Source organism: Sinocyclocheilus rhinocerous, unplaced genomic scaffold, assembly GCF_001515625.1.
Source record: "Sinocyclocheilus rhinocerous isolate Xijiao unplaced genomic scaffold, SAMN03320098_v1.1 scaffold352, whole genome shotgun sequence".
Classification (NCBI taxonomy): domain Eukaryota; kingdom Metazoa; phylum Chordata; class Actinopteri; order Cypriniformes; family Cyprinidae; genus Sinocyclocheilus; species Sinocyclocheilus rhinocerous.
In genome coordinates this window covers 1,194,053-1,219,955 of record NW_015642448.1, presented here as the reverse complement: position 1 = coordinate 1,219,955, position 25,903 = coordinate 1,194,053, and the positions used below count along the sequence as shown (strand labels likewise).

At 37.7% G+C, this 25,903-nt stretch overlaps 1 protein-coding gene across 1 annotated transcript in view; it reads left to right on the top strand.

Annotated features, from left to right (window-relative positions):
* Positions 1–15,047: 15,047 nt before the first annotated feature.
* kat6a (K(lysine) acetyltransferase 6A) overlaps positions 15,048–25,903 on the top strand; it is a 55,493-nt gene continuing 44,637 nt past the window's right edge. Inside the window, exons 1-2 of the mRNA XM_016572804.1 lie at positions 15,048–15,161; positions 19,042–20,330. Coding sequence (XP_016428290.1) covers positions 19,701–20,330 — 630 coding nt within the window. The 5' untranslated portion in view covers positions 15,048–15,161; positions 19,042–19,700. The remainder of the gene's footprint in view (positions 15,162–19,041; positions 20,331–25,903) is intronic.

Genomic DNA, 25,903 nt, shown 5'->3' with positions numbered 1-25,903 from the left:
ATCATAGATCTTATGTAGCTCCGCCTCTTTTCGTATGCACTGAGATCTTATGAATTCATTTACTGACATTTGTTACGACATCTGCTTCAAACATTACAATGCACATGATAACTTTCGTTAATGCTACAATAAGTAAATCCGCTTCATCAGCTAATTACTCATCAACATTGATGCCATAGGAATACACAGAGCAACTATAAAAACCGGAAGTTCAAAGACAACATTCTGAAGATGGCTGAGCGCTTGTTTCACTGACGCATAAGGTCTATATGTCTGGCACAATCTATTCTCTTTCAATTCTGCTGCTGTCGTGATTGAGCAACAGTTTCGAGACAATTTTGCAGAGCAAGTTAAAGTTAGTCAAACTGTCAGAATGTATATATATATATATATATATATAGCTACCTGAGTATAACAGGGGGTCACTATCTGTTATTGGCTGATACCACTGATCTATAATATACGGTCATTATATAGATCAGTGGCTGATACCCAGAAAACCCTAGCAACCACCCATAACACCCCAGCAACTACCTAGCAACCACACAGAACAACCTAGAGCAGGGGTCTCCAAACTGGGTCCTGGAGGGCCGGTGTTCTGTCGATTTGTGCTACCCTGTCAGATTTTGTAAAATTATGGTTTATTAACGTCTACACCTACCACAACCCTAAACCTACCCTTACAGTAATGCAAATACAGTAATTATGTGTTATATTCGCGGTTGTGGCTAGAAGGGATACAGCTACAGGAAACCAACAATAAATAATTTTTTTCTACCTATTAGATTGTGTTTTATTAACGTCTACACCTACCCCAACCCTAAACCTACCCTTACAGTAATGCAGATATATTAAATGCTGTTCAGCATGAGAAAATGGACGTAATATTGATGTGCGCGTGCGTGATAAACCCTGGTAGGAAAATCTGACGGGTAGGATAAAATGTCAGGACACCGGTGTCCTGCAGAGTTTAGCTCCAACTTGCCTCAACACACCTTCCTGGAAGTTTCTAGTATACCGTTAAGACCTTGATTAGCTGGTTCAGGTGTGTTTGATCAAGGTTGGAGCTAAAATCTGCAGGACACTGGCCAATCAACCACCCAGAACACCATAGCAACTATATAGCAATGGCTTAGCAACCACTGAGAATACCCTAGCAACTGCCTGATGCCATGGCAAGCACCAGTCATACTTTCTTCAGAAAATGTTTTATTAGTATTATTATAAAAAATTAGTATTTTTTATTCTGCAGCATTGGTCGATATTGGATGTACAGTTGTGAAAGCCCATTTTATTCGTTCATGAATTATAAAAATGTAAGTTTGGATCGTGCACTTTCATGTCCATGTTCAAAAATGTGAGTGACAGTTAAGGGGTTAATAACACTGTTAAATGTAATCTTCAAAAGATCCCAAATTAATATCCGACTCATTTAAAATGTAGTGATGCTTAGAATTTAAAACTATTGATTTGATAGAATTTATTCCGATTGATTGATTGATTTAATTATCATACTTGTATAAAGTATTTCTGGCCTTATTTGACATTTACCTTAATTTTCTTTTTAAACCTTTGCACTGTTTGCAGGCCCACTCCTTCAGGAGCATTATGAGGTTAAATGTCTTGCTAGAGGCCACAGTGGTGCTATAACAAGCGAAAAACATCTGAACAAGTCTCCAGGTGATGGAGAACCCCTGCTTTGGAAAGGAACCTACAATCTTAGTGTTTGCAGCCCAGATCCCAGATCATTAGTTTCCCAGCAGCCCAAAGGATCCAAACAGCAGGGCTGCCAGCCTGTGCTCTGTTTATCTCTTTGAAATGTGCTCTCTTTACGTCAAATCATATTCCTTGGCCTGTGAGCGAGTACCTGAGACGTGAGAGGGAGGATGTGCTCGCCGCATCTCCATTGGGACGGACTTCAGTGGAGGGATGTGGAACCTATGCCTGCTGCTCCATTATTAATGAACTGTTGAGTCCTCAGCACACTCTATCTGCTGCCGAAAGATGACAATGTAAGAACTGCGAGCTGCAAACCATGTCTGTATTTGATTGGTTTTGTGTGCTGGTGCAGTACCAGTGCCTGTTGCCTATACTGGATGGTTTTTGGGAGGGAATTTGTCACTTTATAGATACAGTAAAAACAGGCATTCCATAATTAGAGTCCTTTTTTTTTTTTTTTCAAAAGTGACGAGTAAACAAATTAATTTTGAATTTTAATTCACAAGTTTTAAATAAGTAACAAGAGCTACTCTTCTATTTATATAATTTATTCAACACTAGGTTAATTAAATAATGACAATTTATATTATTATGTTTATATTAAGGAATATTCTGGGTTCACTACAAATCATTTAAAATTAACAAGTAAACAAGTTAATTATTAATTAGCATTTTTTTGCAAGTATTTTACAAGTATACATAACAAGATTCATTGAATTTATTCAACACATGAGTGAGTAAATAATGACAGAATTGTCATTTTTGGGGGTGTTGAACTATTCCTTCTAAGGTTCACTACAAGTTAAGATTAATTGAAAGTAATGAGTATTTTTAATTGGAATTTTTTTTAAATTACACGTTTTCAGGTAAGTAACAAGTGTACAGAATTACTCTTTTATTTGTTTAATTTATTCAACACAAGTAATTTTTTGGGGGGGTTGACCTATATAGATAATATAGAAAATTCTGTGAACATTTACTCTCCCTCAAGTTGTTCCAAACGGGTATGAGTTTTGTTCTTCTGTTGAGCACAAAAGAAGATATTTTGAAGAATGTTTATAACCAAACAACTGACGGTAGCCATTGACTTCCATAGTTGTTGTTTTTTTCCCCCATAATATGAAAGTCAATGGCTACCATCAACTGTTTGGTGTTTTTTTTTGGAAAATCTGTAAATGCTAAATGCTCACTTTTTATGTTTTTTTTTTTTTGGTTTTAGTTTATTTTAGTGTGAAAAATTACTTACTAAAATTTTCTGCGTAAAGCTATATCAAGTTGTTGCCATAAAACCTAAAACCCTAAAACAACGACAACAAAAAAAAGCTTTACAGTTCAAATAACAAACAAGTTATAACAGAAGAATTAATATAAGTGCTTTTATAAAATTAAAAGCCTTACATTCCCGATGTATTTATTTTTTTATTAAAGGGTCAGAATTATTTTTTGTATAGATCAACACAAATGCGGTTGATTGAAATTAACTTGTATTCAACCCAGATTATTCCTTTAAGAAACCTTAAGCATCTGGTTTATTGCTTTAGGATGGATTTTATTTCAGAAGCCAGGTTGTAATGAGGTCACTTAAAAGTTTTTGGAAAATCTGTAAATGCTAAATGCTCACTTTTTATGTTTTTTTTTTTTTGGTTTTAGTTTATTTTAGTGTGAAAAATTACTTACTAAAATTTTCTGCGTAAAGCTATATCAAGTTGTTGCCATAAAACCTAAAACCCTAAAACAACGACAACAAAAAAAAGCTTTACAGTTCAAATAACAAACAAGTTATAACAGAAGAATTAATATAAGTGCTTTTATAAAATTAAAAGCCTTACATTCCCGATGTATTTATTTTTTTATTAAAGGGTCAGAATTATTTTTTGTATAGATCAACACAAATGCGGTTGATTGAAATTAACTTGTATTCAACCCAGATTATTCCTTTAAGAAACCTTAAGCATCTGGTTTATTGCTTTAGGATGGATTTTATTTCAGAAGCCAGGTTGTAATGAGGTCACTTAAAAGTTTTTGAGTTTTTGTGTTTTTCGTTGGTTTTTGTATATCTGATTACAGAAGTATTAGTTGAGCACACACTGGCGTAAATTAATCAGGGTTAAGCAGTGCTGTCATGAGTTTGTAACAGCTTGCGATGGGCAGAGGCAGACTGATGTATTAGATTAGTGATTGTCAGAGGTCAGGGGTCACGCTGCCCTGGGCCAGAGTGCCTGTTCTGTGAGGAGATCCAAAGATTTACTATCAAAACACAAGCCAGAACAACCCGCCCACAGACTGCATGTCGATTGTGGCAATGAAAACATTCCATTGTGACAAGATTGTCAGTGTTCTTCCGTGTTGGTTTCACGAGAGAGACCGGAAGGTTGCCGCTTGGTGTTATTAGAGAGAGATATTGTGAAAATTTGATATCAGTGTATGAATAAAACAAAATGCAACGTTAAATGACAATTTATCAAGACAGTTCAGAAAACAGGAAAGCTGTCTCTGTGTGTCCTGGAAACTGGACATAATCCAATAACAGTAATTCATTTTCCATGTACTGTCGAAACTGATTTTATTTAATTTGAGACATTGCCCTTGTATTTTACAGCTTTTTTGTTTACTCACAGAGCAGGAATGATAAATAACTACAATCAGCCAGCCATTGTAATGTATTTCAGCTATTTCTGTCAAGATCTAATCATATTTGGATTTGTACTATTGAATTAAAGACACTTCTCACTGACTCTTAACTTCAATTTCATGGCGATTAGTCTCATTAGACTGACAGGCTCTTATATCAGAGTGCCAGAGCTGATATAATGAGCAGCAGAAAGCATTACTGGGGGTAACATGAATCTGGCTGCTACACTTAAACTTACAAAAAATGGCAGAAATCAATTTGAAACAAATCAAGTTACGTTCGTCCTGGAGGAACACGGACACGGCCTTTCAAAACAGAACCAAAACAAATTATTCAGTCTGAATTTTAAATAAAGTAAATATGAATCATGCTGGTCCATGTAAGAGTGATAGACTTGTTTGTTGTAGGTGATTGTCAGGGTGTTGCTATGCTGTTGCTAGGGTGTTCTTGGTGGTTGCTAGGTGAATGCTTACCGGCCTAAAAAGGCCTATATATATATATATATAAAAATTTATTTAAAAAAAAAAAAAATATATATATACACAACTGTCATCTCTTTCTCACTTTCTCTCTCGATCGATAATTAATTAAAATAAATGCTATAATTCATTCAAATAAATGTGATTTTACCGCAATATTTCATCTGTGTCTGATTTGAAGCGGGCAGAATGCTAGCACTACCGTGCCATAATTGAATTCACCCCCCTCACAGTTGTCATGAAGGGCAAAATTAGCTATATATACCAAAACCACTTTTTTTCTGCTGTAAAGTTGGGCATTTTAACATGGGGAGTCTATGGGACTGACTCCCTTTTGGAGCCAGCCTCTAGCGGCCAGTCGATGAATTGCAGTTTTAGTCACTTCCGTGTTGGTTTCACGAGAGAGACCGGAAGGTTGCCGCTTGGTGTTATTAGAGAGAGATATTGTGAAAATTTGATATCAGTGTATGAATAAAACAAAATGCAACGTTAAATGACAATTTATCAAGACAGTTCAGAAAACAGGAAAGCTGTTTTTTGTTTACTCACAGAGCAGGAATGATAAATAACTACAATCAGCCAGCCATTGTAATGTATTTCAGCTATTTCTGTCAAGATCTAATCATATTTGGATTTGTACTATTGAATTAAAGACACTTCTCACTGACTCTTAACTTCAATTTCATGGCGATTAGTCTCATTAGACTGACAGGCTCTTATATCAGAGTGCCAGAGCTGATATAATGAGCAGCAGAAAGCATTACTGGGGGTAACATGAATCTGGCTGCTACACTTAAACTTACAAAAAATTGCAGAAATCAATAAATCAATTTAAAGCAAATCTAGTTACATGCTGCTTTGACACAATCAGTATTGTATAAGCTTTACAAATAAAGAAGAAATTCGTCCTGCATGGAGGAATATTTCAAAACAGATCCAAAACACAAATCATTAAACCAGACTTTTACATGAAGACTTGTTTGTTCAAGGTGGTTGCCAGGGTGTTGCTAGGGTGTTTTTGGTGGTTGCTAAGTGAATGCTGTGCTAACTGGCCCAAGTCAAAAAGGCCCACTGTAAAGTCTGGCCTCTAGATATGGCTAGTTACTCCTTCAATGCAAATTTGTATGTGTGTATTTGTTTGTTTGTTTTGGAATGTGAATTTTTTTTTTTTATGTTTGTTTGTTTTTATTATATTTTGGAATAACACTCCATTGGTGAGCAAGTGATAACAGTGCTAAATTTCTCCAAAACTGTTCCGAAGAATTAAACTCATCTACATCTTGGATGGCCTCAGGGTGAGTAAATGTTCTACAAATTTTCATTTTGGGGTGAATTAAGAAAATAAATATCCATTTTGATTTAATTTTCAGTTTCAACAAAATAATACTAAAGGTCAATTCAGTCATCTTGATACACATGGCTTTGAAATTACAGACTAAATCGATTGAACAATAATGATGCAAACTCATTTCACATTCAAGTGCATAACATTTTGATGTGTTTTGAGGATACAGCCTGACAGCATGTGACCTCAGAGGTCAAAACTGGCATCATTTCCACAGAAAAAACAAAAGCCAGATGCACGCTGATGAGCTCTTAAGGGAAACATATAGTTAGAGCTCTAACTCTGGAGGTCTACGTGAATGGTGTGCGTTGCTGGGGTGAGTGTAGGCAGAAAGAAGCAGCAGGAGGGAGCGTCCTTCACTCACTGCCAAAACAGGAGAGAGAGGGAGGAGGAAGAGTGAGAATGAGAGAGGCACACATTGTCTGCTAGGCTCAAAAGAAGAAACACCCGCCAACAGCCCCTGCAGGAATGCATGAAGGTCTTAGGTTGCATTGTTGTCTGCAGTGTATCCTTCCCTGTAAATATATACTGCACTGTGTCACATGATCCTGTGAAGAGCATGTAGTTTATGTCTCCGTTTCCATCCTCCTATTGTAATTATAATGCAGACTCTGAGGAAAGAGCTCTCTTTTTCAGAATGAGAATTTTTTTTTACGGTGGGCTGCCAGAGGGCCAAATGCTCCATGACTACTTCTCCTTGCTCTGACTGCCCTGTGTAACCTGAGATATTGCCCCTTTGAGAATATTCCACAATGTCTGGAGGACACACTTTACTCTATGATAAACTCTTTTTATTTCAAAATGAAATAAATAAAAAAGCAAATAAATAGGACAACCAATATAAAAAGGGGGAAAACACTGAATAACTTAACTCTGAATTTCAGAATAACCACAAAGTGATTTTTAACGTATGAAGAAGAATTAAAATTAATTAGAAATAGAAAGAAATTCATACATGCATAAATTCTTTCATTCAATTCAACTAATTTTTAACTAGAAGAGCTTTATCGAAAGTTTATCATAAACTTTTAATGTTGGATTATGAATGGATGGATGGATGGACGGACCGATAGATAGATGCAAGCACAATTTCATGTTGAATTTAAGACCACAGAACACTGTACCATAATATTTGCTTTTGAAATCACTATAAACCTCACATCCAGAAATTTCAACCGTTTCCTCACAAGCAGACATGAACACCGGTCCTACAGGCCGGCAGAAGTACACTCCTACTTCAATGAAGAGTGCACTTCTGTGCACTTGAGGGATTGAGAAGGAAAAACAGAACTAAAGTATAGTGTCAGAGAGATCTTGCTGAAGTTGCTCTCTGCTTAGAGGCTTTGGCATGAAGTAGAGGTGTTTCAATTGAGTTAAAGGTGAGGTGGAGGAGGATGGGGTCTGTCAAGTAGGCAAAACTTAAGTTTCAAGAGGAGTAGTTTTAACTGGACAGTTAAAGTCCATGTTTAACTTCAATAAGTAACATTTTTTATTGAAATGGAATGGAATATTGAATGAGAAAACATTCAGGGTGCAACTTGATATTTCATATTTTGTCTTTTTTTTCTGTCGTCTTCAAATTTTTGTCCCAGGAATCAGAACATTTTTATTTGAGCTTAATTCTGCCTTCTAAGAACCTAGATGGCTTTGAGACTTGGAGGCAAGTTCAGCATCTCAGCATTTCCCAGTGGTTAATATATCATTAGTTACTATTATTGCTGTAACCTTCATTTCATTCATGTTAAAATTACTGTTTTAATTCTCCTTTGTTATTTGACTGTATCTTAAAGGAATATTTCACCCAGAAATGAAATCTCATCCCCAAAAGTCTCTCATTAAAATCCACAACATAATTGTTTATAACTGTTTTCACTCATAAACTATGCTTGATCTGAGCATATGTCTCTCCTTATTCGGGAGAGATGAATGTTTCACTGGAGAAGCAATGGTTTGAAGTTAAAAAATGTCTTGATGGAATTGTTTCTTAAACGCAGTTTTACACTTCACAAGACTTAATTGATGGACTAGAGTCGTGTGGATTACTTGTGGATTATTGTGATGTTTTTATCACCTGTTTGGACTTTATTTTGTCATTGATGTCAGCCAAAATGTAAAGGCATGCAAGATTATGAAAACAAACATTAGAATAACACAGTGATGAATAGTGTACACTATTATGTGACCACCGGCATGTAAAGGAAGTAAATCTGGTCAGTTTTGAATCCATGTTGATAGGTTAGTTGACGTGGGTGGGGGGTATGTTCTCTCAGTTATGCCTGGAAATTTCCGTTGTATGTCTCCGTCTGCTCCAGGATGGGAGGGGGAGTGCCTGTGTTATGGAGAAATAGAGAGCAGTGGTTTGGGATTGGAGTTGGGGTTTGAGAGTTGGCCATGAGCACCAGCAGGAAGGAAGCTTGCTGGTTCACACGGACAAAAGCAGTAATGACTAGTTCCAAGGATGTCTGTGGTGAACACGACTGTCATCATCCTCCCCAACCCCCATCAACAGTGTCTCTCTGTTTTCTTCAAAGCCAATATCCCACCCTTTGTAGACGTGTCTTATGTTTTGAGAAAACACTTTAAATGCATATAGAATTGTTAGTTTGTGCACCTTCTGCGCAACTTCAGTATTTCCTAAAAAAAACAACTTGACGTATTATGTGGCTCTCTTTTTACCACCTGTGATTTTAAGGTGGTTGTCATTATATTATAAAGGTTAAAAAAACAGACTTTAGTAATTTAGTATATTAACCATGTTTTCATTAATTGTTTTTTGTAATATACAAAAAATGTAAGTTAAGTCTGTTAAACTTAAGCTGATGCTATTGTACTTCTTATAGTAAAGTTCTGGCAACCTCAGCTACCGTTTTTTTAACAGGTTAATCTGTGTGAATTTTGTGTATCCCCGCTCGTGATGTAGCGTGGGCAGGGAGGAACACACAGTCTGTAACGCGATCTGCTTTCGCCCTTTTTTGTCTTTAGTTTAAGTCAAGTCAAGTCACCTTTATTTATATAGCGCTTTTAACAATACAGATTGTGTCAAAGCAGCTGAACAGCATTAATTAGGAAAATAGGGTGTCTATAATGCAAAATGACAATAGTAAACACTAATTTTCCAGTTAAAGACAGTTCATCATTGAATTCAGTGATGTCTTCATTCAGCTCAGTTCAGTTTAAATAGTATCTTTGCAATCATTTGCAATCAAGTCAACAATATCGCTGGAAATGAAGTGTCCCCAACTAAGCAAGCCAGAGGCGACAAGGTGGGGGGTATGTTCTCTCAGTTATGCCTGGAAATTTCCGTTGTATGTCTCCGTCTGCTCCAGGATGGGAGGGGGAGTGCCTGTGTTATGGAGAAATAGAGAGCAGTGGTTTGGGATTGGAGTTGGGGTTTGAGAGTTGGCCATGAGCCAGACCCAGCAGGAAGCTTGCTGGTTCACACGGACAAAAGCAGTAATGACTAGTTCCAAGGATGTCTGTGGTGAACACGACTGTCATCATCCTCCCCAACCCCCATCAACAGTGTCTCTCTGTTTTCTTCAAAGCCAATATCCCACCCTTTGTAGACGTGTCTTATGTTTTGAGAAAACACTTTAAATGCATATAGAATTGTTAGTTTGTGCACCTTCTGCGCAACTTCAGTATTTCCTAAAAAAAACAACTTGACGTATTATGTGGCTCTCTTTTTACCACCTGTGATTTTAAGGTGGTTGTCATTATATTATAAAGGTTAAAAAAACAGACTTTAGTAATTTAGTATATTAACCATGTTTTCATTAATTGTTTTTTGTAATATACAAAAAATGTAAGTTAAGTCTGTTAAACTTAAGCTGATGCTATTGTACTTCTTATAGTAAAGTTCTGGCAACCTCAGCTACCGTTTTTTTAACAGGTTAATCTGTGTGAATTTAAGGCAAATTACTTCATACATCCATAAAAATCACTTTGAGACCAACTGGTTTAAAGTCATTGCAAAAAAAAAAACCTTAATGAGAAGTTCTAGTTTACAGATGTCACTTCTTTTGATATTTTGATGTTTAATCCAATCGATTCATTTTAAATGTGGTTTAAGTGTTGAAATAATTTATTTTGTACTATTGTATTGTTTTTGCAATAAGTATTGACAGAATTCACTACTAACAGAAACACAAAAGAAGTCATTTTGAAATATGTTTTTTGTTGTTGTTGTTTTTTTTGGTCCATATAATGAAAGTCAAGGGGCTTTAATGTTGTTTGGACCCCAAAACTCTTCAAAATATCTCCTTTTGTGTTTCATAGATGAAAGAAAGTCATACAGGTTTGGAATGTAAATGATGACAATTCTCATTTTTTGATGAACTACCACAATTTGCCGGTTACAAAAATACATAGAATAGAATAGAATAGAATAGAAGGTCTGTTTATCAGCAATCAGCTAAGGGCGGTGGAATTTATTTCCACAATTTACAGTGCGATGGCTCATATGTGCTGCATTGCATCTTAAGTTGCAGGGACAGTTCCACTGGAGTAACCTAGGGTTAAGTGCCTTGCTCAAGGGCACAATGATAATAGTACAAAGATTGCCCTTATAACCTACAACCTACTTTCACCGTTCCTGATCTTTGTCCACAAAACCAGAAACCAGTGTTTGACAGAGGAGTATGGGCCTTTTAAAAGCTCAAGTAAACACTGGCATAGGTCAGAGGATGTTTTTCTAACCCGAATTGTGCTTGCAGTTTTATGTTTTGGAGCCCTGCATTGCAGATGACCCCCAAAATGAAAATATTCTTCTATAAAAGTATGTACAAATTGCTTTTGTGTTGCAGACAAGGTCAGTGCTGCTCTTTTATTCCACTAGAATTGTGCTTGAGCTGTGCTTGCGCTTGTTCTTCTTTTCATTTACCAAATAAGCATGCTTTGATCCTAGTTAACACTTCATGTTTATAACAGTGGGAATGACTCAACAGTTAAACTAAATGTTTTAATTAAACTGTGATGATCTTTATTTGATGAAGTCTGTGCTGCAGGGCAACTTCAGTTCGCCCACATAATGTTATGAAAATCTATCAGGTGCCGTTGCTACCTCCTCATAGTACAGCTTTATTTATTTTTATATGTGTGTGTTTCTATAGTGACAGTGCTGGTAGCACTCAAAAACAGGACAACCCCCTCATTCCTTGAGAATGTTGGCATGATGCTGTTTTCACACTTTCACCAACATAAATTCAAATATTAGAAGGACTTCCAAAATTGAGGATTTATTTCATATGACATTCATCATGCAATAAAGAATATCAGAATTTTTGTTTGTTTTCACATAAGGAATAGTTTACCCAACAATGAAAATGTATTTATTATGTAGATGAGTTCATTAGAACAGATTTGGAGAAACTTAGCATTACATCACTTACCAATGGATCCTCTGCACTGCTCCCGATCTTTATCCACAAAGCCACATTAGAGAAACCAGTGTTTGACAGAGGTCTTTTAAAAGCTCAAGTACACACTAGCACAGGTCAGAGGATGTTTTTCTAACCCGAATTGTGCTTGCAGTTTTATGTTTTGGAGCCCTGCATTGCAGATGACCCCCAAAATGAAAATATTCTTCTATAAAAGTATGTACAAATTGCTTTTGTGTTGCAGACAAGGTCAGTGCTGCTCTTTTATTCCACTAGAATTGTGCTTGAGCTGTGCTTGCGCTTGTTCTTCTTTTCATTTACCAAATAAGCATGCTTTGATCCTAGTTAACACTTCATGTTTATAACAGTGGGAATGACTCAACAGTTAAACTAAATGTTTTAATTAAACTGTGATGATCTTTATTTGATGAAGTCTGTGCTGCAGGGCAACTTCAGTTCGCCCACATAATGTTATGAAAATCTATCAGGTGCCGTTGCTACCTCCTCATAGTACAGCTTTATTTATTTTTATATGTGTGTGTTTCTATAGTGACAGTGCTGGTAGCACTCAAAAACAGGACAACCCCCTCATTCCTTGAGAATGTTGGCATGATGCTGTTTTCACACTTTCACCAACATAAATTCAAATATTAGAAGGACTTCCAAAATTGAGGATTTATTTCATATGACATTCATCATGCAATAAAGAATATCAGAATTTTTGTTTGTTTTCACATAAGGAATAGTTTACCCAACAATGAAAATGTATTTATTATGTAGATGAGTTCATTAGAACAGATTTGGAGAAACTTAGCATTACATCACTTACCAATGGATCCTCTGCAGTGAATGGGTGCCGTCATAATGAGAGTCCAAACAGCTGATAAAACCATCACAATAAACCACAAGTAATCCACATAACTCCAGTCTATCAATTAATATATTACATGCAAACTCATCTACAAATTCTAAAAATCTGCAAATTTTTATATTTGGGCGAACTATTCCTTTATGAAAACTTTAAACATATAACCAAGCAAGAAACCATATTGTGGGCTTTTTAAAAAAAAAATTTTTATTTTTATCTGGCATAATGGTGCTTTGGTTGAGTTATAGTACCTCTGTGTCATATTGGTACAAATGAATCATGAAACGTGAACATAATAATTTAGATTTATTCATTTATTTTACTGCAAGCATTTCAGATGAAAAAACAGACATTGTGTGTACTTGTCAAAGCATCATATAGAGGTTGGGGAATTAGTTTATATTTATAATATCAGTGACATCATATTATTCAAAAATAAATATATATGCTGTACAAAGTAATTGTGCAGTGCATTATGTCTCTTCATGACTGCAGGTCATTTAAATAAATGGTATTATTTGAGAAGTATGCAGACTTATCACACTCTCAACTTCCTTTTGGAAAGTTCAGATCTCACAAAGCCAGTCAGGTCTCTTCCTCATTTTCATCTTGTCCACCTTAAACATAGGATGTTATCATAGAGTAATAAAATAAAAGCATATAGCTATCTGCTACCCTACATATGAGAACCTGTGGAGGGAAAAGCGGGTAAATCTAACTACACTGTGTATCAATAAATTGTCTAGATACTAATAGTAACAGTTGAGTGTGGCGCTAGCAACGCCAAGCTCATGGACTCAATTCCCAGGGAAAGCAAAATCTGAAATCTGAAATAAAAAATGTGTACCTTGAATTCAATGTAGCCACTTAAAAGCTTCAAATGCAAAAATAAATAAATAAAAATGCAATAGTTTACTTTCTTTCTAAAGACTACAGCTTTAAAATAAATGGTCACAAATAGCTTAAACGTGATCTTTCTTTAATACAACTTCATCCAACAGGTGAGCCATTAATTTAAAAAGGCTTGATTTATAAATACACAAGCATTGACCAAAACCAGACAGTTTAAAAATTCTGAATTCAGTTCCCTTATAGTAGTTCCTGTTCTTAAATCAACACACCTGTCAGCTGCCTGTACATCTGACAGATGTCCTTAAAAAGACAGGAATGGCTGCAACATTCATAACTTCCTGACTGCTGTTTGTAAAGACATATAAAAGTATATACATATAAAGCTGGCTGTCTATCTTTTCAGTCTTTGACACCAGTGAGCCACAAAGCTGCAGTGTGCTTTTCAGGAAATAATACATATGTGTATATGTGAATATGTATTGGTCCACTGGCTGACTATGAGTCAATGGCAAATGCACTGCATGCATATTAGGCAATTTTCTATGCTTACTTTTTGGTTTTTGTGCATATATTTTTGTTTATCATAGCATATAATATTGGTTTCTGCCATGGTCATTCACACAATATAAGCTATTATTTACAGTCTGCACTATTACTGATACGATGATGTATTAATGTATGTCAACAATTAGCTGAATGTTTTATTTAAACATTATAGAAGAGAAATTTGAGGGAAGCATGAATGTCAGACTTATTTATATTACATTTATCATTTAAACACCAAACAAGTGGCTTTGATGATCCAGCTGTTTAATAATACAGGTGTGGCAAATAAGAAAGCACGTGTATACATAATTCCAATTATTCTGAAATGATTATGATAGTCTAAACTAATTCGTATTAAAGTTTTTCCTCTCCTAAAATTTAAAAATGGTCTAGAACATGCCCTGAATAGTAATTGTGTTCATAATATTAATATATTCACGCAGCTCAGACATTACAGCAATTACAATGCAACTACATCATATCATAAATATTCTATTAATGACTACTGATGGCACTATATCAACAGATTCTCATTTCCCGAGTGGGTGTTAAATTGAAAACATCTCTCGCATGGAGCACCGAAGGGAAAGGTGTGTGGGTCACCTGTCATCACTGCCTCATACGGCACTGCGGGAAATTTACATAATCCGCTCTAGTAGTGACTCTCGCAGGCATTGTTTATGTAGTGCGTCCCCGCTCCCAAAATAAAAACATTTGCTTTGTCATGAGCGCTGGCGTATGCGCTTATGTATTTTTCATAGCATTATGATTTCTCTTGGAAACAGGGGACGAAAACAGCAGAATGGCTACGCAGAACCCCGATGCGAGGTGTGGAGGGGCCGTCTTTGATCTTTAAATACCCTCTAACATTAAAACCACACACCGTCGCTTAGATTTCTTCTGCCGCCGTCAAGGAGCGACTGCAACATTCAGACATTCCCTAAGCGTGCCACATCGCCTTTTCTTTTTTTCCGCTTTACCATCTGTCCCTTTCTTCCATTTCACGCAGAAGCAACGGACATTCGCCCTTCAGATGTGTGCAGCCGTATGCCCCCCCTCTCCCTCTCTCTGCCTCTCCCTCTCTCTCTCTCCCTCTCTCTCCTCCCGCTGCAGTCCCTTTCTTATCCCATGCCTCTCCCTTTCCGATTCGTATTCGCACGATGCAGACGCTCCCTAGCGCCGACTGTTTCCCCCCTCCCCCACCCGCAAAGCTCCTGTTTCACTCAAAGATGGCGTCAGCTCTGGAGCCAGTGCTCTCTGGTTGCATTTTTGGGGCTTGTTGTTGTCTGTGTTTCGAACGCTTTCTGGCACCTATTCCTCGGCCAATCGACCCGAAATTCCGGTAAGTAGCACGCAATTACGTGTAGCGTTTAAAATGCTCTCGGCTCGTAAGCCCGAACTGGACTCGTGGTTCTGTCTTTCAGGGAAGGAGCGGGAACTTCCCTCACGGGCCTCGTCTTCTCCGCCACCACCACCGCAGGCTCTCAGTTTGGGTAGGGAGGGTGGGTGACAGTAAGCGGGGAAGGAAGTGGGGGAGAAAAATGGTGCAGGAAGCGCGGAGAAGCACTCGAACATCTCGCGTGAGGATTTTTTTTTGTCAAGTGCTTATCCGAGGCAGAGATTGAGGCCGCGTCAAACGTTGGCGCGAGGGAAGGAAGGAATCTTGGCGTTCTTTTTTTTAACTAGGTGCGCTAACCGCGGTAGCCACTGGTTACGGGCAATGTGTGTTCAGTTAGGCCGCGAGGTTTCTTAACGGAATATAAGACTGGAAAGATCTAGAAAATGCCGTTTTCTGATTGTTATGGTGTGAAATCTCAGGCGCTGGAGGGAATGGAGGAAACATTGTCCTTATTCTCAGCTGCACGTTGCTTGTGTTTTGAAGCCAACAACATCCGCCTAGTGCACTGGCTTCGTTACTTCAACGTTTACATTGCTTGGAATGGAATAATCTGCTTAAATAATCTACAGTAAAGTGTATATATTCAAGTGTTTAGCCACTATTAAGCTGCTGTGTGTAATACTGTTTACATTTTTTCAATGTTCAAGCCTCGTTGCCGTGTTGTTTACTACTAGCCATGTGTTGACATTTCGTGCTTTCCTTTCTGCAGATTGACATGCGATTAGCACCTATTTTACAGATAATAAGTGGCCACCTGTTGTTAGATTGCTAAACTTTAGTTTTGAAGTTATAATAAGACATTGCATCACAAAATTTAGATCGTTGTGTACTTGATTCTGTTCACTCCCATTCATGTAACTTTGTTTCAGGCACTTTGGTTTTTTTAGACATATTTTTTTTAATATAACCCTTGTATGCTGTCACTGGATATACTGTATTTTTAGTGTGTTTACAACTGATCACGAGGCAATTCTCTGTTGCACGTTGTTTTGTTTTTGTTTAGATTATTGGGTTACACTTTATTTTAATGTGTCCTTGTTACAGTGTAATTACACATGTACTGAGAAATATTAATGTACTTCCTATAGTTGTTAGAGTTATGTTTTGGTTTAGATTTACTTGCTATAGTAATAACATCAAATGATGCATAATTAAAAGCAAATACATGTGTTTAAAAGGACACTAAAATAGTTTATTCCTGCTAGTATTGGCTTTAACTTGTTTAAACTGAATCTTAACTGATTGTATTTGAATGCAAAACTAAAAATGTTTATCATTTGATACAATACATATATTGTGTACATGCAAATTCTTATATTGTACTCGTATTTAAAATTAACTATGTAATTATATCTGTTATTAATTTCAGTAATTACATCTACAGTTACACTGTTGACCCACTGTTAAACCTAACAACACCAAGAAACCTGTACCTAACCTTAACCGTATCCCACTTCAATAGCAGCAAATGTGTTTTGCAATACAATAAGTACATTGTACCTAATTATAGTAGTAAAAAACACCTAATGTGGAACCTAAATTTTTTCTGTAGTGTGGAGTTGTAGTTCGCCATCATTGTGCAGTAGATGCACTTAGATACATTGCCCTTCTTTCGCTAGACCTGTGTGTTTCTGTAGAACTGTTTGCTGTGTTTTCTGCCTTTTTTATGTGCTAGATGATTAAAGGATCAGTTCACTTCCATAATAAAAATTTCCTGATCATTTACTCACTCCCATGTCATCCAAGATGTTATTGTCTTTCTCTCTTCAGTCGCAAAGAAATTAAGGTTTTTAAAGGAAAACATTCCAGGATTTTTCTCCATATAATGGACTTCAGTGGTGGCCAACAGGTTGAAGGTCCAAATTGCCGTTTCAATGCAGCTTCAAAGGGCTCTACTTAATCCCAGCCGAGGAATAGGGGTCTTATCTAGCGAAACGATTGGTCATTTTCTAAAAAAAAAAAAAATGTATATACATTTTAACCACAAATGCACGTCTTGCACTAGCTCCGCCATGCACATCCGCAAATTCACGCATTACGTAATCACGTTGGAAAGCTCACGCACGGTTAGCTCTTTGTCTGTGTTTCTTCTCCAAAAACGTCCCGACATCGTTGTTTTACCTTTTTTGTAAAGGGCATTTGACTTTCTTTGCACGTTCGCTTTGTAAACACTGGGTCAGTACTTCTGCCTATGTCATGCGTAGGCCTGGGTGATAAAACGGTATTGATATTTATCGCCGGTACACCTTCTTCGATATCGATAGAAAAAATGTTCGATATAGCGCACGATATAGGCTAGGGCTGGACGATATGGCCAAAATTGATATCACGATATATTTCTTAATTTCGGTCGATACGATATAATTCCGATATCGATATGAACACTATTTATCTGAAATAGAAATCTTTTGTAACATTATAAATGCCTTTATCATCACTTTTGATCAATTTTAAGCATCCTTGCTAAATAAAAGTATAATTTCTATAATTTCTTTCCCAAAAAAATTATAAAAATTATACTGAATGGAATAGTGTATAATGTTACAAAAGCTTTTTATTTCAGATAAATGCTGATCTTTGGATCTTGTACTCAACTGTACGCGCAGTTGCTGCGTTATTCATTCAAAATATTAGAGAAATACAGAAGCTCAATGTGGAGAAGATCTTGAATGGCTTAAAACCGAAACCAAGCCATTCACACATTACGCATATTCAGCTCATTTTTTAGACGGACAAATATGACTGCTGCACTCGCGTCTCACAGAAGAGATGTATAGAAAGCCATGCAAAGTTAAAACAGTTTAAACTTTTAGAAAACACGTCACGAATTTGTGGAGGTTTATTCCTTTTCACTGCGTCTCATATGTTTTTAAATGCAGTCTGTGTGACTGGCACTTCGGCTCTTTGGATTAAGCAATGCATAAATACATGATGCTGTCTTGTTCATAATTGTTTATGCAATTTACAAAATTATTTTAGATTTTTACGAGTTAATTTAGACGTAATGCACGTTTTTATAGAGTTACTTCCTTGCGTTGACAATTTAAATGCGCTGCATTATTTTGCTCATTGCGCCCTCCTCTGGCCTTGGGAGACAATTAGACCTATGCAATAAAGACCTATTTAATCTGCATATAAAACATTAGAAATTAGATATTTGTTTAATTTTTATTGTGTTTGATTGTTAAAACTAAAAAATATTTGTTGTTTGTCTCAATAAATTGTGTTAATTATAAATACAGTGGTTAAAAAAAAAAAAAAATTCTATTGCTTTTTGTTTTAATAAAGGTTATAAAAAATGTCAATAATTATCGATACCAAACGATATGAAGCATTATATCGTTGATAAATTTTTTAGCTATATCGCCCAGCCCTAGTCATGCGTGACGTTTCCAACGTGACTACGTAATGCGTGAAGTCGAGCTAGTGCAAGATGAGCATTTGTGGTTAAAAATTATATACATTTTTTTTTTTTCTAAGAAAATGACAGATCATTTCACTAGATAAGACCTCGGCTGGGATCGTGTAGAGCCCTTTAAAGCTGCGTTGAAACTGCAATTTGGACCTTCAGCCAGTTGGCCACCATTGAAATCCATTATATGGAGAAAAATCCTGGAATATTTTCCTCAAAAACGTAGATTTCTTTGCGACTGAAGAAAGACCGACATGAATATATTGGATGACATGGGGGTGAGTAAATTATCAGGAAATTTTTATTCTGGAAGTGAACTAATCCTTTAATATAGATGAGTGTTCAATGATTTTGTTGGTTGCAATGCGTTTTGTTTATTTTCCAGAGTGATCCTTTCTTTTTTTTTTGCAGGTTTCTGGAGCTTCTGAAGAATACTCTGTAGGAAGATGATCAGCCTACGTTGCTTCCTGGAGTGAGGGATCTGATCTGGACTGCTTGTTCCAACAGCGCTAGGAAGATCAACGAGGAAGGAACGGACTGCCAGACAGTATTTCACACTTACATTTTCCTAACAGAAAGTCTACAAAAGTATTGCTACAATTCTTTACAAAGATGCTCCATCTAAACGGATAACACTAACTGCCAGAATCAAGGATTGTACCTGACTGACTGCTTTTGAGACGGGCAGATAAGACGATACCCAAGGCTCTTGTAGCTTTGCTTTCTTTTTGGAGTAGTTGCTGTGTCTGTCTGTTGCATACCCCACCTCTTTGCTTTGGTGTGGCAGCCCTTCAGGAGGAAGGGTCACTGGGTTGTGGGATCTGTTCTAGGTTGGGGGGGGGGGGCGGGATTTAGGGAGCCTATGCTATGGTGATCGGCTCCCTCTCTAACAGCTCCTGCTCAGGCACAGAGAGACTTACTGTACCTCCCCGGGACAAAGGATAGCCTCCTGGACGAAAAGAGAGGAGGAGGAGGACAACGACGAGGCAGCGCCAGGGCTGAGGCCACTGGGTGCTTCCTAACGGTTGTGAGAGTGTGTTGGGCCTTGGCCCAGCAGTATTACAGCAGCCATGGTGAAGTTGGCCAACCCGTTGTACACCACCTGGATCTTGGAAGCCATCAAGAAGGTGAAAAAGCAAAAGCAGCGGCCATCCGAAGAGCGCATCTGCAATGCTGTGTCAATGTCCCATGGGCTTGACCGCAAGACGGTCCTGGAGCACCTTGAGCTCAGCGTTAAAGATGGCTCCGTACTCAAGGTGTCCAATAAGGGGCTCAACTCCTACAAGGACCCTGATAATCCTGGACGCTTGGCATTCCCAAAGCCTCGGGCAGGAGGTGGCGGAGGCAGTTCCAGCACCTCCAGCTCTAGTAAAAAACCTGGTCTGGACTGGAACAAGCTCATCAAGCGCTCTCTAGAGGGCCTTCACGAACCCAGTGGATCAACCCTGAAGAGTATTGAACGTTTTCTGAAATGCCAGGCAGATGTTGCGGGTTATCTGTCTGGCAGTGGCTCTATGGGGCCAGGCCTTTTCCACCAGCAGCTCCGACTGGCTCTTAAGCGGGCAGTTTCTCACGGACGGGTGATAAAACAAGGACCGCTCTTCCGGTTGGTAAGCAGGAGTTCTCATAACGACGGGACGGGGTGTGTGTCTCTGGATTCTCTGCCTCCGGTGCGTCTGCTGCCTCATGAACAAGATCGGGTGAGTTGGTGAAGCACTTCCCATTAAAGCACACTTTCAGTTTCCCTTTCTGATTACCAGTATTTACATATTTCACTTATGTTTTGAATACCGGCTCTCAGCTGTGACATGATGCTGGCAGAGAATCGGTTTGCATTTTTAAAAGCCCGTCTTCAGCAACATGTTTTTGTTGTAGCTCTTTATTTTTTTATTTTTCTGCAGAAACTCACGAGCACCTTTCATATTCTTTATCCTGGCTGAAGCACATTTGTTTCAATCTATAAGAAAAATCAGCATACACAACCAGTCTAAAGTTTTTGAACTAAGATTTTTAATGTTTTTATTTTTTTCAAGAATTCTCTTCTGCTCACAAAGGCTGCATTTATTTGATCCAACATACAGCAAAAACAGTAAAATTCTGAATTATTTTCTATTTGAAAGCAGATATTTTAAATATTCAGAAATCATTCTAATATGCTGATTATCAATATTTAAAACAGTTGAGAACATTTTTTTTTCAGGATTCTTTGATGAATAGAAAGATCCAAAGATCAGCATTTATCTGAAATAAAAAGCTTTTATAACATTATACACTATTCCATTCAAAAGCTTGGAGTCAGTATTTTTTTTTTTCTGGGAAAGAAATAATATAAATTTTATTTAACGCTGCAATTTAATTTTATTTATAATACTTTTATTTAGCAAGGATGCTTTAAATTGATCAAAAAGATTATAACGTTACAAAAGATTTCTATTTCAGATAAATGCTGTTCTTCTGAACTTTCTATTCATTAAAGAAACCTGAAAAAAATTCTACTCATTTGTTTTCAACATTATAATAAATGTTTTTGAGCAGCAAATCAGCATATTAGAATGATTGCTGAAGGATCACGTGACTGGAGTAATGATGCTAAAAATTCAGCTTTAAAATCACAAGAATAAATTACATTTTAAGAATATTTTCAAATAGAAAACAGTTATTTTAAATAGTAAAAATATTTCACAATATTACTGCTTTTGCTGTATGTTGGATCAAATAAATGCAGGTTTGGTGAGCAGAAGAGAATTCTTTAAAAAAAACTTTTGTCTGGTAGTGTATGTCAGCCTGTAGTTTGATATAAGGTGAACATTAATTTATTTGTGCTGTTTTTTTTTTCTAAAATATTATATGGTTTTATATGAGGAGGAGGTTTCATAGACTTGGAAAATTCATTTTTCAGAAGTTCGTAGGTACAGATATCTGTTGTGGGTGTTCTTGGCAGTTTTTATGAGGCTTTTTTAAATAGTGTTCATATCGATATCGGAATTATATCGTATCGACCAAAATTAAGAAATATATCGTGATATAAATTTTGGCCATATCGTCCAGCCCTAGATTTGAGTAAGCAAACAGCTTTCTGAGACTCACTAAAATGTCCAGAAATAATTGAAAGCAGGTCAAAGTGCATGCTACATTTTGGAAATTTACTTTTAGACCTTAACATGTTCAGCTGGCTTCCTAATGGATTTCAGCAGTTTTTCCAAGATTTCATATTCTGTACGACCAGCATAGGGGCAGAGTCTCAAAATACTACAGTTCTCCGTCTGAAATGCCTTGTTTAAGTGAGATGGTCTAAAAGAAAACATGGCAGAGATGGTCAAGAATGAGCGGTTACATGAGTTTTGCTTCCTGCCGAGACTGCCAGCTGCAAGTTGTGCGACTGCTGGTGGGGAGAGAGAGAAAGAGACAATGTGAGTGAATGAGAGGGTGTGTGTTCGTTCTTGTGTTTAGAAATGTAAGAAAAAACAAGGGTTTATGTGTTAGACCAGGTGAGAGAGGTGAACTGGAACTGTGTAGCAAAGAAGAGATCCACACATTCTCAGACTGATATACTCCATACCATTCTGCTCGAGAGGGAGCGAGTGATGAAGAGAGAGAGAGAGAGATAGAAGCTGAACTGCAGACACACAGGCGGCAAGAGCAGCACAATACACACCCACTTTTTTGTAACCTGATAAATAGCAGCTCTGCCTTATGCTCCCCAGAGTCTAAACACACACGCATTCACACCCACCCACCCCTCCTATCACATCTGATATGGGTCACGTCCATGATGTGCACTGCAGGGTTTTGGCTGTCAGAATGATGGCATGCTAAATTTAAGCTCGGTTTGCGGCTGTTCATGTCTGTGTTTTGATTCGAGAACTTGATGTTGAAGTCTTTACATGCAACCAAGGTTGTCGTGTCTAGCTCAGGAATTAAGGCTTCCACAAGTGGCCTGAAGTCACATGACCACTCCAGGCATCTGCAGTAAAAGAAAAGTCTTTGAATTTGCTATTGGCTTTTTTTAGATTACATCACCAGCCAAGACGGGCATTTTGACATAATTTTGTATGTATTTGAACGTTTTAGCGCAGTTAGCCACTCATTTTGGTATTTGTGGCTCACAAGCTGTTTGAGACTGAGCTCTTGCGCTTCACTAATATAGATCAGTGGTGGTGCGCGCGCTTTTGGTGCAAGCGCGAAACCTGCGGGAATGACTAAAATAATGCACAATACAAGCATGTAGCCGGAGCGAATGAGACGTGTGTGAGAGAGAAGTGGTCGTCGGAGAGAAGAGAGCGAGAATGCGCGGCTGACGTTATTGCCTGTGCCGCTGGTAACAAAACGGATCGGCTTGGAATCGGAAATAAGTGAGACTGAGGAACATGAGGACAATCGACCGATTCCGATCCCTGGCCGATCGATCGGTGCATCTCTACCAGAGTGATGACCAGTATCTTTTTTGTAGGATGCACAGGATTTCACATTTATTGTAAATCAAGTGTTGCAGGAAAAAGTAGAGGAAATGTCAACCTAGTTAGTTTTATATTTATAACTTGGAGCATTTTAACACTTATGGTTGTGCTTAATTTAAAGTTTGATTGTCTTTCTTCCTCCTGCTGGTTTGCATTTTCAAGAGGTCTGTGTTTTCTTCCCAATTGTGATGTTTTTGTCATCTGTGTGAGGATCATCAGCAACTGTTGTAATTCTTTTTAAGCTAAAACTCTAAAATGTTATTGGCTAAATATTCCTCTTGATGAGTGCAATTTCTACAAAATGTTTAAAATCCTTGTCCAGTAATGATGCATGACAGGAAAAGTAATTGAAATTCATTGGTCAAGAAGATTGGGAACCGTGAGGTTCATTAAAAGAATAGAACAGTAGTCACGCCACTGTATAGTCATTATATTTCTGAACAGAATTTGAATGCTGTACTGCCATGTCTGCAGTAATGTGGCTGATAAGATGAGAATGTGTTTAATAATTGATAAGTAAGTGACAGTCACACAAAATATGTAATCGCAGTTTGAATTGATTTCATGTCCAGACCAGGTAGTTTTTACAGTGTATCGCAATTCACATGCAGTGTGTGTCATCATTGCTTTTTACACAGCCTTACCTGTAGGGTTTTTAGGTTCATCGCCCTCTTGTCAACCTCATTTAGTGCAAACAAAACACTTTGGACATGTTTATACTTCTATTGCAGAAATAATCACTTGAGGTCATTGAATTGGTTGTGACGCAGCTGTCTTCAACTTTGCTTTTATGCTTGAATTTAGAATGCACTTGAATTTTCATTATCAGGTGTGTGTTTGTTCGATATGGTGTGTGTCGGTGATGCTGTTTCCTGCTTCAATTCAATTCAATTCAAGTTTATTTGTACAGCGCTTTTCACGATACAAATCATTGCAAAGCAACTTTACAGCAAATTAAGTTTCTACAATATTTAGTAGTAGCTTATCAGTGGTGACTGTCAGTTTATGTACATATGGCAGAAATGTATGGAAAAATCAATTAAAGACGTAATCAAACGGACGATGAACACTATTAACAGCAATTATTATTTGATGCAATCAAACTTATAGCAAAATGTGCTTGACCGTTTATTGGTGACTCTTCCCATGCAGCCTGTAAAAATCATGAGGGTTCTGCTTCAGTGCAGTGAGCAAGGGAGCAAAACAAATGGGTGAGCACTGGCTGTGACCCCGATATGGAGGAGAGATTTGTGTAGTCAACACGTGAATGACACATTCCTCCATTTAAACATGATCGCAGACTCGCTCACACGTTCTTCCTCTAATAGAGGGTCATTGCCAGGGCATATGTGGGGAGTGAGGGTGGGGCTGGAGTCAAACAAGGGACATGGAGGTATAGATGAGAAATCACATAGTATTTGGGGGTTATTATGAGCGTGTGTGTATATAGGACATTAAGTGGGCTGGTCCTGATGAGAGGGTTTTGTGTAAGAGTCAGCAGTAAGAGGGATGGGAGGCTTGTGTTGCCCTTTCACAGCTGAAAGCTCCAGGGTTGAAGGAAAGTTCCTCGGGTGGTCATTCTGGGGACGTGTGAAAATTCTGATGATGCTTAGGATGTGAACTTGTAGCCTAATGACATTCAGTTCATAGTCAGCATAATGTGAGGATGGACCACTGTAATGGTGATCAGGGCAGCTATTTGGTAAAACCTGGACATTTTTCTTCCTAATAATATCTAGTAAGTGGTTTATCCACTATGCTAGTCAATTAAGTTGCCTGAAATCAAATAAAAAAGGAGTCTGCACTCCAGGTTTTCATTGTAAGGTTGTCATTTCCAGGTCCAGATGACATCTGTAGACCTTTTTCATGTATTTTTGTGGAAAATCTGCAGAATGATTTAAACATGGTTAAATGTGTTAAATTGGAGCTGTGAGTACTGCATTCGTATTGGAACCTGAAAGCATAATCAGATTATTCAGAAATGTTTAATAAACAAAACACGATGGCAGGGCAATGTGTAGAACTTAAAATTCTGTTTTTGAAATGACCTGCACCCCTCAAACCCATCAGTACATATCAATTAGGGCTGCACGATATATTGTTTCTGCATCGATACCAGAGCTACTGCAATGGATTTTCAGTGCTGGAAATCCATTAATCCTTTGTTGAAACTTCCGCGTCGTCGAGGAGAGCGCAGGTCACAGTCGCTTAGCAACGGCAGACGATACGAAAGCGCAAGCTCCCGAGCGCTTTGGAAAGAAGGAGAAAGCGGTGCGGCTGGGTTTTTTTACACGTGTTTTTAGGCGCGACATGTGAACGGCCCCAAAGTCTGTCCACACTGGACGCGACAAAGCGACCGTTGCGTATCATTTGAACTTTGTGTCAGTACATCATAAATAGAACGAGCATCAGTTTACTGTCAGTGATTTGTCATGTCGCACCGCATCCAGTGTAGTCAGTCACACAGCATCACTGATTAATAATGGGTTCTATTGTATTTTGTCGCGTCGCGCCGTGCCGCTCGCGTCCGGTGTAGACACCGAGAAGGAAAGATTAGTTTATTTTGTGTAAATAAAGAACTGTATTACTTTTGTCAATTATTAAAGTATTACATTGGTTACATAGGCTGATTTATTCATTTTAAGTATTTGGGATTTTAAGAACAAGTGGGAAATGTGCTGAATGTTTCATTTCATTCAAGTGAAATTATCAAAGCAGTCAGACTGAATTTACACTTCTTTTAAACGCGGAGCCAGGCGCGAGTCGACACAGGTTGCACGCGTGCGTCAAGCCTCATCCATACTGCCAGATGCGCT